Raw genomic sequence first — 17,640 nt, forward strand, 5'->3', positions numbered from 1 at the left:
ATCGTCGATAAAATTTTTCTGTTACATAAAAAGCCTTCCATATTTTAAAGGAGTCTTTCCATTTGAAGGAAGCAACATCTGCATTCAAAACCACGTTGTGAGAGAGGCCACTCTGTTCTTTTCTGACAGCCATTCTGTGCAAGGAGGAGGAGGGGGGGGCTTTTGGAACACTGGCTCACTCCTTGTGTTCCACAGCAAACGCAAGCTCATAATGGGTTGCCGAGGGCGCCAGGCACAGCAAAGATGTAACATGAGCCTGGGGACAGCAGGGTGGAAGTGGTGGGGCAGTTCTGACCATGGCCAATGGGTACCAACTTTGGGCACCCTGGTCACCACTGGATGAGTCCCTGCAATGGCTGCGGGGTGCTGTGCCCAGACCCTCCAGCACTAAACACCCTTTCCGAGGTGGGCCCAGCCCCGCAACTACTACTGACCTGGAGGAGCAGCTTTGTTTCCAGGGACTCAACTTGGTGCTGGAGCCCAGTGCAAAGTCCGGAGGGAGGACACTGCCAGCCCTTGGAGTAGCGGCGGAGACCAAGGGATGCAGTGCGGCTCTACACAAACCCCAGGCTGTGAGGCTGACAGGGCTCGACTCTGTCTTTGGCCACCTTGTGACGGCACAGCCTCCCCAGTGGACTGGCTCACTGAGGGTGTCCGAGCGCTCGGCCTTTTGCCAAGTCATCAGCCCCCAGCAGCGCAGACCCCATGGTCTCCGGGAACCACAAGTGCGCATGGCCATGGCCATGTGCCGCCAAATGCTGCGTGCCATTCTTCTGCTTTACGCCGCCTACAAGAAGTGTGCCTTTGCTCTGCAGCATTCCCGGTAAAAGTACCTTGTCTGGGAAAAGGTGAGTCAAATTGAGACCCTTTCCAACCAAAGACATAACACTTGCACCCATTCTCCTTCAGAGACATCAACTCACTGATCCATCGATGTATGACTCACATGTCAGTCTGCTTCCTGAAATAATAATTTCTTCTTTACCATCGCCAAGCTAAATATCATCCATGAAGATCAAACATTTATTTATCAGCATCTGGAGAGTGGCACAAAGCTTCAGCTTATTTGCAGAGAGAAGAAATCATATTGCCAACTTTATCATGTAAAGAAGAGCTTGCAGATGGGTATTTAGTTTACCGATACTGTGCACACATACCCTTGTATTGTCTGATCCATAAATGGGAGAAACAGAATAATAGAGACAGTTAAAATCGAGCCTAATTTCTGACTACATGGGCCAAATGAAAGAAATTTACACACATCTTAAAAGACAATCTTCAAAGACAAAAACACTTGCAGATGGGTAAAAACATAATTTTTCCTCCAAAGCTGCCCACTTGATCTTTTGAACATGAAGAGTAAGAGTAACTGTACTACTGGATGAGATTCATATTCTGAGTGGCATTATTTTAACATTGCTGAAGGACTGTACATTTTGGACACACAAACTGGATTCTAGCTCTAAGAATGGGACCAAATCAAACTAATAATTCCTTAAACCAATAACAAATAAAAGACCGCATGCCAAAATTCAGCCAGCATGAAGGTTTGAAGATTGTGAAATGACTGAAGTTTCAGCTATCTTGAATGAAATATCATTTCCTTTTAATGAGTGGCAATGCAAGGCCAAATCTCTCCATTTGAAATGCTGAATAGAAAGCATTTTTTTTCTGAATAGAAGACATTTACCGCTTCTACAAATTATTATTTGTTTACTGCAATGGATGACCTCTTAAACAATGTGATTATATAAAGTCCAGAGTCAATGAAATTAATACCAGCTTTCTTATGGAAACACCCTGAAAACACAAGACTTCAAGTCCCACAATGACTTTATTGATGCCAGATAACTATCAAAAATTTGAGAAATGCAAGGTTAAAAGCCCCACTGTTCCCAAAAATCTCTGTAGTTTTCTGATGTATCAAAAGTGCAAGAATACAAGATCAGAAGACCCACAATCTCAGATTTTTTATAGATTCTGGTAATTATCAAAAAGCTTGGAAATGCAATATTTAAAGCCACACAGCTTCCAGATCCCTTATTCAAACATTATCTGATCACAAAAAGAGATCTAAGTACTGAAGTCTAAACCAGATGACACAGCTCTAACATCATAAGAAATATCTTTAAAATTATTCTCTGTTTTTTTAGGACGAGGGTGGATGTTTTTAAATGGATCTACAGAAATGCAGCTAGATGGCAAAATCGAATGAAAGTTATTACTTAATTATTAATTCCTACTTTTGCCTATTTTTGTTTTAAAGATCCTGGCTTTACCAGTGGCAAGTATGGAGTATGGGTTGGATCCAGAGCAATTTAGTTACCCTTCAACACTTGGATGGGGATTGTATGGCCTTCCAAACATTGTTGAATGGTAACTTTCAGCCTTCCAACAATGTGGAGGACCATATAATCCCTACTCTGCTTTAGCCTCATTGTAATCACGAGTACCTGACACATCAGATTGGTCCAATGGCAGTAAAGAAATTTACTGAGTTCATATCCAACTCTGTACTAACAAATTATGAGTCCATTCTACCACGTGCTTTACATTTTCTGTTACTTATTTTTTAAAGTCGAATGAAATAATCCATAATGAGAAGCAAAAATAATAATAATCTAAATTTGCTTCTTTGTGTCTTCCTTGGCTTTATGTGTAAAGAAATATTTTCATTTCCCATATGCTTGCACAGAAATCTGTCTTTTTGCTAAGAAGCATCTCAAATTCAACTAACTTCCGAAGGAAATGGGCAGATTTTTTTTCCCATCTGAAAGGAACAAGATTCTGAATTATGTATATGCGTGCTTTAAATATAGCTGTAGACACGATTTTTGTTCTATAATATAACGAAATTGTTTCTCAGTTATATTTTGGCTGAGTGGCTAGGAACTTTCCAGGTCACTGATGACATCTAAAAGGACCATCTCGCTTAAAAACGGCTATCCAAAATTGAAGGCACAAGAGACCACCAATCAGATTAATATGAATGATTCTTTCATCTCTAATATGAATGATTCTTTGATTTCTAAATAGTAGCACGGCATATAAATTAGTTTTGGGGAATGTTGTTGGACTGCAATTCCTACCAGTTTTAGCTCACAAAATCTATGGTGAGGAATAGCGGGATTTGCAGTTCATCGACCTTTGGGCGTGCTCCATGTTCCCCAACAATGAAAAAGAGCAGAATGTCGCAAGCATAGCTTGCAATAAAAACACTGGGTGGCTTTGGAAATTAAAGGCATTTATTTGCCATTCATATTAAATATATATCTGTTCCATGTATTCATCTTAATGTTGAAAGATAAAACAGGACAAGGAAAAAAGGTCACGAAAGCAAGGCATTTGGCATGTAGCACTGTAAACAGTTTGGAAATGGAAATCAGTGGGCCATCACTTACTGGAGCAAAAACAATCCATTCCTCTTTTGAATTGCATTTCTAAAACCAAAAGATGAATACTACTGTTTGGGACACAGCAATAAATAAATACATAAAAAGATACTCTCATTGCTTATAATAGCTGACTTTCATTGAACATGGACTTGTAAGGTTCAAGAGGGAAATCTCTATTAGTGGAGACTAAGAACACAGCAATAAAAGGACTCCAAATGTAATTTGGTAATGATCACCAAATATGCCGGATGACATTCATATTTACCTACCTGACGGAGATTCTCAATATGAACACAGGTTACTAACACTCAAGTTTGTATCCTTGGAAGATGTGTGTTTCCAAAGCTTGGATTCCTCAAGAAAAATTGAATTAGAAAGAAGTGAAGACAAAGGCCAGTCACAACATTGATGAAGATAAATGACTCCGATTTAAAAAACAAAACAAAACGTTGAACTGATTGCTTTGTATAAAATTCAGATCTTCAAACAAGAATCTTCTTTACATATAAAGTGGGAACAGCTGACAGGAGAAATCTGCAGAGCCAGCCCTAAGTAAAGAAAGCCATTCCAGCCCTAAAATATAGCTGGCAGAAAAGAAGCCTATAATTGTGCTCTATCCATGTTTGGATTGTGCCTCACAGTTTGAGCAAATAATGTTTTTGTTTTTTAAAAGAAAAAAGAAGAAAAATCTCATGTTTTTAGCTAAATGGATGAGATGGGGAAGTAGATTTTCACCATGGTATTTAAAATAAGAATTTGACATGACTAGTTTACAACTGAAGTATGCAGCTTAGAAATAACTCTCAACAGCATTTAAAGGGAAGCTTTTTTGATGGGTATGCTTTCCATTAAAGGAACTAACATTTTAAAAGTGTTCCTTTACCTTGTACATCAAAGAAAATCATATGGGTTTAGATCCTATTGACATGATGCTGTTTGTTTATGAGGAATGTCATACTTGGGGGGGAAAAATAAAAACCACCCTTATGGTCATGTGTTGTCTGAAATGTTTTCACCTCCCCTGTATTATCTGTTAATTATGATTTTTTTTCCTGGTATGATTGCCTATGCATTACATGTAAAACAATAATGATTTGTGTGACCATAGTTTCCTTACAAAACATTGTTCATGGGGAAATTTCCAATATTCTTAATCAGTGAGCAAAGAGGGTAAGTGATAGTGAACAGGTCCACACGTGCAGTTTTATTGTCTTATATGAAACAGATAGATGGTTATGTATCAAAGTTGCTTAACAGACTACATATTCAGCTTTTATGTAGAAATTTGGTAAGTTGGGCTATTGAACAGGGCAATTGCTATCTAGAGCAGTGGTTCTCAACTTTCCTAATGCAGCAACCCCATGAAACAGTTCCTCGTGTGGTGGTGACTGCCAAATTTGGCACAAATACCCGATACACCCAAATTTGAATATTGGTGGGGTTGCGGGGGATATTGATTTTGTCATTTGGGAGTTGTAGTTGCTGGGATTTATAGTTAATCTACAATCAAGAGCATTCTGAACTCCACCAATGATGGAATTGAAACAAACTTGGCTCACAAAACTCCCATGACCAACATAAAATACTGGAAGGACCTTGAGTTTTTGAGCTGTAATTAACCTACATTCAGAGAGCACTGTGGACTGAAACAATGATGGATCTGGACCAAATTTGGCACAAATATTCAATATGCCCAAATGTGAACACTGGTGGAGTTTGGAAAAAATAGACCTTGACATTTGGGAGTTGTAGTGTTTTCTGCTGGTCTTTGGTGACCCCTCGTGATCCCCCACCCCACTCCCAGGGTGTTGATCCCCAGGTTGAGAAATGCTGATCTAGAGGGTATTAGTCACATTAAAAACCTACAGTATAGTCTTTTTTTAATGTGACTAATACACTCTAGATAGCAGTTGCCCCGTTTAATAGCACAACCCCTAAATTGCCAAGATATCTGTACAACAGGACCTCTGTTGTCCAAAAAGCACACAGTTCTTTTTATATTTATCATAGATTATACCACTCTGGTCATCTTTTGTTCAAGACTGGATCCACAACAGAAAAATAATTCAGTTTCAGTGTGTAACATCCTGCCCTGTTTTAACTTCTGTTTGCATTACATGGGCCCTTTATAATTTTTAATTTTTGTATTTGCTTTGTTTTAAATTGATCGAAGTGTGTGGCTGTTAGGCATGGTATCAACAACAACAACAACAACAACAACAACAACTTGAAAATACTACTACTATTACTGATAATAATATTTTTAATTAACCATCTCTCCTAAAGACAGGACAACAAAGTCATATAGTGAGTGACACAGTGGCTGTGGCGCAGCTGGCTAGTAACCAGCTGCAATAAATCACTACTGACTGAGAGGTCATGAGTTCAAAGCCCGGGTCGGGTTAAGCCCCCGACCATTAAATAGCCCAGCTTGCTGTTGACCTATGCAGCCCCGAAAGACAGTTGCATCTGTCAAGTAGGGAAATGTAGGTACGCTTTATGCGGGAGGCTAATTTAACTAATTTACAACACCATAAAACTGCCAGCAAAACACAAGGAAAGGAATGAGGAAGTACAGCCACTAGTGGACGGTGAAGCAACAGATCCCCCTGTGGCCAGAATCGTGAAGCTGGAGAAATGTTAAATGCCTCTGTGTCTGTCTATACTGTATGTTGTTTGTTTGTTGGCATTGAATGTTTGCCATATATGTGTTCATTGTAATCCGCCCTGAGTCCCCTTCGGGGTGAGAAGTGTGGAATATAAATACTGTAAATAAATAAATCCCCTCCCTGCATCTGAAATAACATCAGCACAAAAGGAGTGCCATACCATATTTGTTCACTGTATTGGATTGTTTTTGAGCAGAGTACCTGTAGCAGCTGCTTATTTATGTTTCTTCCTGGCATGTAAAACAAAGCAACCAATAGGCTTGCTAGTTTACTGTCAGTCATACCAGCAACCTTGCACTCTCACTAGATGCTGTTTTTGTCCAAGCTCATTCCCCCAGTGAGTGATCATGGGAGAACAAGGGACTTTAAATATATCCCATCACACCTAACATATGACACAGAAAATATGGAGGTACATGGATACAGGATAGGGTGAGGGGGTGAAAAGACAGTTGGGCAGTTGGGCAGCAGGAGAATGCAGGTCAAGGGCTAATGGCAGTTCTTATGGCAGTAGCTTTGGTGGATCTAGCATCACAAGGGAGGTGTAGGGCCAGTTCCACTCCTTAATTGAACATAAATATCATCTGTTCTCTTTACACCTCTCCCACTTGAGAGAGATACTCAGAGACAGATGTTCACACACATACTCCCTCTGCCATGGGATCCCTTTACACCCCTCTTTCTTGCACTTCCAGACATAAATTAAACCCACTTAGGAGCAGGTTTAAGTCCCCACACCCTGGGGGAAACAATGGGCTGCCTCCTCATCCCCTCACCCCATCCTACACCCAATGGAGTATCAAATTAATTAGAGACAAAATAATAATAATAATAATAATAATAATAATAATTATTATTATTATTATTATTATTATTATTATTATTATTATTATTATTTACAGCTATTATATTCCTCCCTTTTCACCCCAAGGGGACTCAGGGCAGATCACATTACACATATAGGCAAACATTCAATGCCTTTTAACATAGAACAAAGACAAGACAAACATAGGCTCCGAGCGGGCCTCGAACTCATGATCTCCTAGTCAGAGTGATTCATTGCAGTAATTCATTGCAGCTGCTCTCCAGCCTGCGCCACAGCCCGAGCCCAGGTTTATCTACTTTGCTCTAATTACTTCGCTTTTACCTGAAGTGTCGTTTGGATGCCTCAAGTAAAAATCCGACTGGGCTCGGAAAATGGGCACTGTCTGGAAGGGTCCTCAGTGACAGATGAGGGAAGAGGAGCATATTCATTCCACCCATCCCTTTACACCTCTCCTGCTCCAGTGAGAGATCCATGTAATAATAAATATATTTTAAAAATTAATACACAGCACAAATTTTCATACATTTAATAAGAGGGAAAGGACACTCACTGGACCTAGGTAACCACCCACCAACCTGTACTGCCCTCCAAATCACCCCATCTCACCCCACCTCCATTCTATCTCAATCCTAATTTGGTGCAAAAGGCACACACGCAAGAAGAAGAAAAAACCACCCAAAACCCTGGGTTTTCCTTTTAAAAGAAAGACAGAGTAAAAAAAAAATCCACAAAAATACATTAAAGCCCTCAGGCATCTGAAAGAAGTGCTTTCAAAAGCAGTGAACATTTTGTTTTCCCAAAGCACCTGCAATGACATACAGACAAATTGTTTTGCCGGTGAGGATCCACTCCAGCCAGCCGTAGCAGCTAAAAATGATTTAATTTTTTTAAAAAAATTATTTTGAATTCCCCAAAACTCAGGAGATGTGCTTATCTTTCTGAAACTTGCAGGGAATGATGTCCTGATTATGTTATGTAATTGTAGAGAAATTCAACGACATAGCTCTTGTAGTTTGTTTTTTAAAAAGTTTTTGTAAAAACCTAAAAAAAAATCCCAAAAAATCAATAGATGAGTGAAATGTTCTGAATCTTGGGTAAAAGTGGTAAATATGTTCTACCATTATAGCACATTTCGCCCCGCTAACTCTCAAAATGAGCGAGAAAGGAACCCCAGAAGCCACCCACACAATTACTTCACAAAATAGTAATGAAAAATTTGTCACTCTCGCTATAGAAAAAGACACGCCACTTTAGAAACATTTTAGAAACAACTCACTGGCGCACCCTAATTTTGTAATGACTATTGAAACTTTTTTTATCGATCGCACAGCCTTATTAGATACTGAAAACAAAACTATTACAACTGAACATTTAATTTAAAAAAATAGAACAATGTATTTAACAGATTGCAGTTTTCTTTAATTTTTTAATATTTATTTTCAATGGTATCAAACATAATATATATGGGTATATGCCTTTAAATATTTAAATAAACAGGTTCTTTTTCCTTTTGTAAATAAATCTGTACAGTACATAGGCCTTCTTGGTGTTTTACATATATGGGAATATTGAGCTCACATATCACTTCCTCAGTTCCGCTTGCAGAAAATGACACCAATACATGATCAAGGAGTTCACAGGAATAGTCTTTGGCTTTCTTGCTCCATTTAGTATATGCCTCTTTCTAGTCATATTCCTTAGCTGTTGCTTAGTGACCAGTTCAAAAGTCTGAAATGTTGTAACAATAGCTCATATAGGATTTTCTCCTCAAATATCAACATGCTAGGCAATGCAATGGCCCTGTATTCAAGAATTATCGTCCATTCTAGATGACATTTAATGTAAATGGCAGTTATCTTCATTGATGTTTCCTCCTTTGGTTCTTTTGGCAAAATGAAAATGGGTGTGAATCATCAATCTAAACAAGCTCTCAATGCTTCTGATGATTGGTTGCTCTGTTGCACGTATATCTTAAGCCATTTTAGAACAAAGGCACATAATCTTTGTTTTGTCCCAGCACAAAGGCCACAGTCCAAAATGAGCCGGTTCAAACAGAACAGCAAACTGCAGTATGATCCTAACTGATCCATAGTTTGTTCACACTTGAGTGTGATTCAAAACATTACAGCATGCAAGGGAACGGGCAGGGAATACACAGCTCTGAAGCATGCACTTGTCCAAGCATGTAATGCCAGACAAGAGGCACATCTACACTTACCACTTAGATCTATGTGATGATGGATCAGCCCCATGGGGGTGATCTGGCTTAACCCAGGGGAAGGTTGCCTTAACATGGCCTTTCCCCAGGGTAAGCTATATTAGGGGGGGGGGGGGGACCTAAACCTTACACTATGATTTGGGTTCTCCTCTGGGTTAGGGGATTGGTGGGGCTGTTGTGGGGTCCCAGAGGATGCTGCCCAGCTCCACAGATCAGTGTTAGTTGTGGTTGGGCAGTCACTAATCCTTGACGTCTTCAAGGTCGCCATGAAGCAAGCCTGATCTGGTGTCTTGGATGCTGGATGCCGGATTGGGGCAATATTTGCAGTCAGTGTAGAAAAGCTCCACGTCACCATGTTTGTCTTCAATGGACTTTAGGATACAAAAACCTACATAGAATGATGGCCCAAATATTTCTTGGTGGGGGGCATGGCAAAGGGCTGTGGGCTTCCATGATCCAGTGGGAGAATCAATGTGTTTTCTGAGCCTCTGAAGACACCACTCCAAGCTCTACCACTGATTAAAACATTATTCAATCCATTTGTAGCAACACTGACCAGGCAGGCAACTAAGGCAATATTCAGAAGACTGAACAAAAAGAAGTACAAAATGTAAGGCCTAGTTTCTTTCCTTTTTTTCTATTATTAAGTTGCTTTTCACATCCATCCAATTTTCTGCCTTTAAGGCTTATCCACACTTAGGGGGAGAAATCTTCAATACAGACAAAACATTTTCTGCATGTTTATACACAAGAACCTAAAAGTAATTTAATGGAAATTATGTAGCCTTGGTAATACTGCCATGGAAACCAGAAACATATGGATTGGCGTGGCAGTCATCCTGTGGGTGCTTTTTAAAAATTAAAGCCCCTGATTTATTTCTGCAAAGACTCATATAGTTTACAGGCTAGAATCATAGAAATATTCATACATAAACTTTATACCAAAATATACATATGATAATTCATCCTTCTACGATTTATATAAACAATGCTTATATTAATACATGTGTCTATATGTATGCTTACATATATGTATGTATGTATGTGTGTGTGTGTGTGTGCGCACACACACATGTTGGTAAACTTTGATGCTACCTTGATCAGTGACCTCACTGAGGATGTGATGTGAAAGGGCCTTTACCCAGTTCAGAAAAGTAAAGAATGGCCTCGTACTGTCATGGATGATATGTGATACTATGGCGCATAACCTGAGAGTTTATGGTTTCATCACCTAGGCATCCATGCGTTGCTAGCCTGATGTGTAATGATTCAGTGCTGCTGCCATTTTCCTCCTCTTTTGATTACAGGTTTATGGCAATTGAATTATTTCCATTGGCTCCCTCTGCAGACATGAGTATGTTGCAAACAAGCAACAATTTGGGAAACATGTACCTTTGGATTATAACTCCCAGACTAGTCAGACTGAGGTATTCTTTGGAGCGGTGCTCTAAAATATTTTTTTCTGACATAAAGACACAAGCCCATTTTGTATGAACACACACATACCTTGCTTGAACTGATAATATTTTTCCATATACACATATAAATATATGGGCACATTTTGGTTTCACCCTTTGAGAGAGCACTTTACAAAATCTGACAACACTGCAGTCCTTCATTGGCTGTGAGCTTCAAAAGATATGAAAGATACCAATTTCCAAGTCTTTAGTGCTAAAACCTAATGTCACCGCTGTGGACACAGGATGGGCTTGATGCATCTTCCTTTGTGGTGGACTAGGTTTGCAGGACAGTGGCATCCTGCAACACATGGCTTATTGCAGGGGCCTATTTCATTCCAGTTGTCGCAGGTCTTCACGCATCCAGGACCACAGGTGTCATAAACTGCACCGTGTTTACACTGAGTTGCTGGAAAAAAAATCAAAGTGTTACTGTGTGAAAATGCTTCATGTGGTTATTTATAGATTGCATCCCAGCTATGACCAATTTCCCATTTATTTCAGTGGAAATTCTCCAAAGGGTTGTCTACAGCAGCAAAATAATTCAGCCAAAATTCAAAGTATCTTCCAATGGATTAATCCAGTTTGTGCCACACCTACTCCAAAAAAATTTCAGGGAACATAAGAGATGCCTTCCCACAGGATTGTAACACATCCGGGCATCCCCTGAGCAACGTCTTTATAGATGGTTGATTCTATCACACCAGAAGCAACTTGTAGCATGCAATCAAACAAACAAACAAACAAACTGACCTTTTCAGGACCAATTATGAAAATAATACAACTGTACCCTCAGCTCGCTTTTTATACGATAAATAAATAAATAGCTCCAATTGCATAGATAACCACATATTTCTCGTGTTCAAATTCACTTGCCCAAGCCTATCAACTGATAGCCATCATTGTTCGCCTATCAATCTTAACTATCCATCTTGTACTCTTCTTGGATTCCTCTCTCATTCAATCCTCTTTTTCCCTTCAAGTCTCAGCCCATAAGTAAGGGAGGGAGCATTAAATTTCTCCTGACACACACAATATTTAATACACTGTAACATGCATGCCCCAGCAAACAGAAAACCCCAGATTTTGGGAAGTGGGAGGTGAGCAAAGCTTGTGTCAGGAATAGTCCCAAAGGAGTTTACCTTATGGCCATTTTTTTGGTGAATGTATGTATGCAGATCTCCACCCAAGTGAGCAAGTGACTGAGTGACTGCATTAGCAAGCATGAACACTCTCCTGAATGGAAGATTGAATGTGTGTGCATTTGGGGGGAATCCTGTGTGATGGGGGGGGGGGGGGGGGTAAGTAAATCCTCTGTCTTCTTTAAAGACAGAATCCTACACAAAGAAGATTTCTCCCACTTTCCCTTGTTTTCCCCAGCTCCATCTGATAAGTCCATAGACATTTTAGTTCTGAAAGGGACACCTACTATGGTTAGTTTGGTCTATTGTGAAAACAGAAGCCAAATCACTGCTATATGTTGGCTGCACATTCTTCTGTCTGTCTTGCACCCATTACCAATAAACAGGGGCGGTTCAACCGTTAGGCAAAGTAGGTGGCTGCCGAAGGCGCCATTGTCTGGGGGGCGCAGTTGAGGCACATTCAGGCGCCCACACTCCAGCTGCAAAAAGAGGGAGGCAAATGCCACTTCTCTCCTCCCCAAAGCAGAGCCCAGCACTTTCTTACAAGGAGCCCAGCACTTTGGAGAGGGTAACGCCGCTCGCCTCCTGGCCAGAGCCCCAAACCCCTTCCTCGAGCAAGGAAGGAGTTTGGGGCTTTGAGAAACGTTGCTTCCCTCCTGGCTAAACCCCCAAACCCCTTCCTTACAGTGAGGAAGGAGGCCGGGTGCTGGACGAGGAGAGAAGCGGTGAGTGACTGGTTTGGGGCGAAGGGGGGGGGCAGAAATACTGCTTGCCTACACTTGAAAATTACCTAGGGCTGGCTCTGCCAATAAATTACACTAATAATTTTGATCCACCTTTGCTTCTCATGAATGGAACTGCTTTTCTCACCACAGAAGCATCTAATCCAGTAAAGCATTTCCACTGGTGAAATGTATGAGCAAGTGATTTTCAGCCATTCTCCCTCCATCTGTATTCCCCCTCGGCCCCCTAAAAATCTTCTTGGGAGACTTGGAACCTGTAGAACAGCATGAGGGGTAGTGCTGAGGTTTACAGATGGAAAGGGGAAATCAGCAACTGCCTCTCCATGTATATACATATTCCCTGGGGTCAGGAACATCCTAAGTAAAATCCTTTTAATGTGGTCCATAATCTGCACGTGGCTCCCAAAATTTGTTGTTGTTTCTTTTTTCTTAAAATGCCTCCAAATGCCATCAAATGTTAGCTTGCTAAAGAACAGAAATGATTTCTGTGTCTCTTCCTGCTGTAAGAGTCCTCTTCTGTGCCTAAAATGGACAAGGCCCCTCAAAAATCTCAAAATGCCTCTATAATAGCCCAGATGTCTTATAGTGGGCTGATAAGACCTTCTGCCCTACAGTATTTTCCCATATTTTATTCCAGGATGAGAAATTATATCACACTAAAATTACCAATTTGATCCATGCAGAAGAGCACACCATTCAAAATATTTACAGCATTCTTGATTTCAGACTGCACTAAATTTCACAATCCTTGATTTAAAGGATCTTAGATTTTCTAGCTCTTATCTAAAGAGGTATTTCTGAATTCTGAAATGTGGGGATTTCATAGTACTAAACTTGATCTATATACTATTCTGTGAAATATACGCCTAGCATAACTGGAAGTACATCTAATAGAGTTTAGGCCTTGGGAAAAAAGTTGCTTTTCCAAATTATGTCTCACAGAATCATGTCCCTCTGTTCTTTTTAAAACCCTATAGATAGATGGTACCATTTCTTTGGAGCTAGCCAGCTAAATGGAGCAATTCCAAGCACAGTGATTCAAAGTGAAGCATCTCATTGACAGCCACAGGATGAGCCATAGGGAAATGTTTTTAGACCTTATTGGGCAAGGCAGTACATGGAAGACAGGGCACTGAGATTAGTATGTAACTCACAAACTCTTCTGAAAGTTATTCATTGCCCTTTTGCTGAGGGCAAGGTTAAGAAAATGTCTTAATTTCCAATTCAAACTCAACTACTCCCTTCTTGTTGTTTCTAGCTACAGTAGAGGCTCACTTATCCAACACTCGCTTATCCAACGTTCTGGATTATCCAACGCATTTTTGTAGTCAATGTTTTCAATACATCGTGATATTTTGGTGCTAAATTCGTAAATACAGTAATTACTACATAACATTACTGCGTATTGAACTACTTTTTCTGTCAAATTTGTTGTTAAACATGATGTTTTGGTACTTAATTTGTAAAATCATAACCTAATTTGATGTGTAATAGGTTTTTTTGTAATCCCTCCTTATTATCCAACATATTCGCTTATCCAACGTTCTGCCGGCCCGTTTATGTTGGATAAGTGAGACTCTACTGTATTTCTAAAAACCACCGCTCAATTGTTCAATTACTAGTTTCCATCATTTGTTTTCATATCTAATTCATTAATCCTTCCAATGTTAAACAAATCTTGTTTCTTTAATAAACAACCTTTCTTTCTATGTCAATTTTTTTCAAGTTTTTAAAATTTCATTTAAATGTGTTTTAGTCTCTTAAAATGCAACGAATGGAATTACGCTGTCAGATGTACAAATCAGATTACTTTAAACTAAGGCTTCTTAAAATTTTCCATACAGGATCTTTTTGGGCCAAGACATTTTTATGCAAACCTGGAGATATATATAAAATAGGTATAAAAGCCAAACATTGACTGATAACAAATTAGCATTTGCTTGGCTTGCTAAACAGACTGATTTCCCTTATTATGAAGTACACTTTCTGTAGAGTCCACTGTAAACACTGCAGAACAGGTTCATGTAAATGTCTAAAATAGCCATTAGGTTACTTTTACTATTGCCAAAAAATTTTTCAGGACCCCAACATTTAGCTATACAATTTGCTAGGTATGAGCCCTACTCCATTTTTGTCTAGCTACTCTTTTGATTGCATATGTTAGTGCAATCCTACAAAGTCAATACTATATAATGCAAGGGGGCACTTTATTCCTCCTGTAATTTCTTAAATTCACCTTCTGGCACTTTGCTGTTGGAGACAAAGGTCAATAAACCAGAGAGAGGGAAAAGGGGTGGAGGAAAAAGAGCAAGAAAGAAAAATGAATTCCATTAATATTATCTAACACTAGAATCACACTTGGAACCACTTTACTTATATTGTTCTTCTCCATTATAAAAGATGATCACAACTTTCAGGGCAAATGACCAACTATTTTTAGCTTTGTCATTCACCCTGATCTGCTAATGCATCTTCCACTTAAGAGGCAGCTAAAGGGGCTTTGTGTCACATATAATTAGTGATATGGGCCTCAAAGTAATAATTTCTTGGAGAAGCAAACAATATTGTTTCTGTAATCTTTCTCAATAAGCATAAATCCTTTCTAGCAAGTGCCTAGGTTACAACCTCATGCAGTAATAAAGCCATCAACAAGGAAAACCATTATGCTCAGTAAACACAGCAATCCATGATATAAATCAGAAAAAAAATTTTAAGAGATGAGGTAGACTGTGGTGGCCAGATGCAAGTGTAGTTGGGACTCCTATCCTTTAGTGGGTGGGTACAGCAGGGGATTGAGGCAGATACAGCTGAACTGTTTAGCATATAGCTAATTTAAGATTACTCCTTCTGCAAGTGGGAAGTGGAATATGGAATGACAGCACACGTTTTAACTGTCGTAAGGGGGAAGCATAGCAAGCAATGAGCTTTCAATGTTTTATTTACACAATATGGTGCTGTGTTCTTAAAATGATGCTAAGAAAGTGGCAAAAATATTTTCAAATGTGGCATGGTTATGGCAGTATCGGATTGGAATTTGGAAGATCCGGGTTCAAATCACCACTCAGTCATGAAACTCACTAAATCAGTGGTTCTCAACCTGTGGGTCCCCAGATGTTTTGGCCTTCAACTCCCAGAAATCCTACCAGCTGGTAAACTGGCTAGGATGTCTGAGAGTTATAGGCCAAAACACCTGGGGACTCATAGTTTGAGAACCACTGCACTAAATTATCTTTGGCCAGTTACCCTCTCTCAACCTAACCTATCTCACTGGACAAATTTCAGGAGCCCCTCTCCTGGCCATTTCAATTTTGTTAGGGAGAAGGAGTATCAGCAATGATGCATCCAATCGTTTTCCTGTCATTGGATGCAATGCAAAGAGATTGCCACTAGGGATCTCTTGAGGTTCCCCAGAGATTTTTACTGATGCCTGTCACAAAGAGTCCAGCTATAAGAAAATAGCTGGATGCATCTCTGTTGACTGCCCTGCTCTCTGATAATATGATAATGCCCATGTTGATGGGAGGACTGCGATGCTTACAAGAGATGCTTAGGAAAATATCATATTATTATTATTATTATTTATTTACAGCATTTATATTCCGCCCTTCTCACCCCGAAGGGGACTCAGGGAGGATCACATTACACATATAGGCAAACATTCAATGCCTTTTAAAATAGAACAAAGACAAACAAACATAGGCTCCGAGTGGGGCTCGAACTCATGACCTCCTGGTCAGAGTGATTCATTGCAGTTAATTGCAGCAGCTGGCTTGCTCTCCCGCCTGCACCACAGAAGGTATAGGGACTAGGAAGTGTTTGTCTCTCAATGCAAGATCTTGGCCAGCATTTTAGTTGGGTCTAGTGCACTTAGGAAAATCTACTGCCCATGATATAGTCAAACCACACAGCCACAAAATGCAACTAAAACTGGCATTAAAAAATGCCAATTCCGAGCCACAAAGGTGCCCTAAAATGGCTCCACAGTGGGAGACCAGCCATATTGTTGTGAATGTGCCTTTGGAGACTGTGAATGATAGTGGTGGGATCAGGAGAGGAAGGAAAAACCCTCGCAAGGAGGACTCGTTGGAGGACTTGTTTAGAAAGAGGGTCAGGGAGACTGATGGGGAGTCTTCTGAGGAGGATTCATGTGGGGATCCTGAGGTGGAAGTGGATGCTGGGGAACAGGTGTTAACGGAGGAATTGGGCACGGACTGGGCACGGGCACCGGAGATGCTTGGGGACGAATCGGGGCCCATGGATACTGCTGATGCTGGGGAAGCTTGGGTGTCTTCAGAAGCAGATCCCACTTGGTCTGCTTGGAGGAGTGAGAGGGGGTCCACAGGTGTGGATAGGGTTGGGCATGGGCAGGATGATTGGGACTCTGATGAGGAATTCGGGACACCTGACCCAAGGGCATTGGCTGTGTGGAGTTCTGATTCAGATTAAGAAGTTGAGACACCTGCTCTTTGGGCGTGAATAGTTTGGACGCCCAGGGAGACCTGGATATATTGGGGTTGTTTAGCCATTATACCTTGCGTGTGGCAAGGTGCCGCTGGGCGCCATTGGGTTTCCTGTGTGTGTTACTGAAGACTGGACTGGGACTTTGCAACGGATCTGCTGTTCGCCCTCGTTGCTTTGGCTCTCTGTGCCATTTCGTGTTGTGACCTTCTTGGATGACTTCAACCTCTCGGACCTTGGACTGGAACTTGACTCGGCTTTGCTCTTCACTCTCAATCCGTGGCTTGGCGTCGTTCTCTATTCCGTGGCTGTCTGCTGTTGCTGACTACTATCTTCACTCCTGATACCGACGCTGTCTGCTTATCCTGACTTCGGACCGGCTTGACAATGCTTTCCCGCTCTGCTCCTTTAACTCCTGGCTTGGTGTTTGCTTCTGCAGCAGCTTGGCGCTGCTGGTTTATCCCGACTTTGGACCAGCTTGACGACGCTTTCCTGCTCTGCTCCTTTAACTCTTGGTTTGGTGTATGTTCCAGCAGTGGTTGCTGCGAGCCCACCAGCATCTCGCTGTTTTGCTGACTTTGCTGCTCTCAACTGGGAGTTTCCTAGCTCAGTTTGGGCGTTTGTTTGTTTTGAACTCCTTTTTGTACTTTTGAGTTTTGGGAAAGGTTTGTGGGCTTCAATACTGCTTGCTTTAGTTCATGCCTCCGTTTTTCAGCCCATTGTGAACTTTTG

General features: G+C 40.6%; 2 protein-coding genes across 2 annotated transcripts in view; one reads left to right on the forward strand and one right to left on the reverse strand.

The window, feature by feature from the left end:
* The first annotated feature begins 213 nt into the window (after positions 1-213).
* fancd2os (FANCD2 opposite strand) lies at positions 214-4,388 on the forward strand. The gene has a single exon (XM_062958190.1). It carries the CDS (start codon positions 297-299, stop codon positions 825-827), a length of 531 nt encoding a protein of 176 aa, XP_062814260.1. The 5' UTR covers positions 214-296; the 3' UTR covers positions 828-4,388.
* Positions 4,389-8,287: 3,899 nt separating this feature from the next.
* bmper (BMP binding endothelial regulator) overlaps positions 8,288-17,640 on the reverse strand; it is a 208,335-nt gene continuing 198,982 nt past the window's right edge. The window contains exon 15 of the mRNA XM_003222264.4: positions 8,288-10,974. Within this exon, the coding sequence (XP_003222312.2) occupies positions 10,793-10,974 (182 nt within the window). The 3' untranslated portion in view covers positions 8,288-10,792. The remainder of the gene's footprint in view (positions 10,975-17,640) is intronic.

This window comes from Anolis carolinensis, chromosome 6 (assembly GCF_035594765.1).
Source record: "Anolis carolinensis isolate JA03-04 chromosome 6, rAnoCar3.1.pri, whole genome shotgun sequence".
NCBI lineage: Eukaryota > Metazoa > Chordata > Lepidosauria > Squamata > Dactyloidae > Anolis > Anolis carolinensis.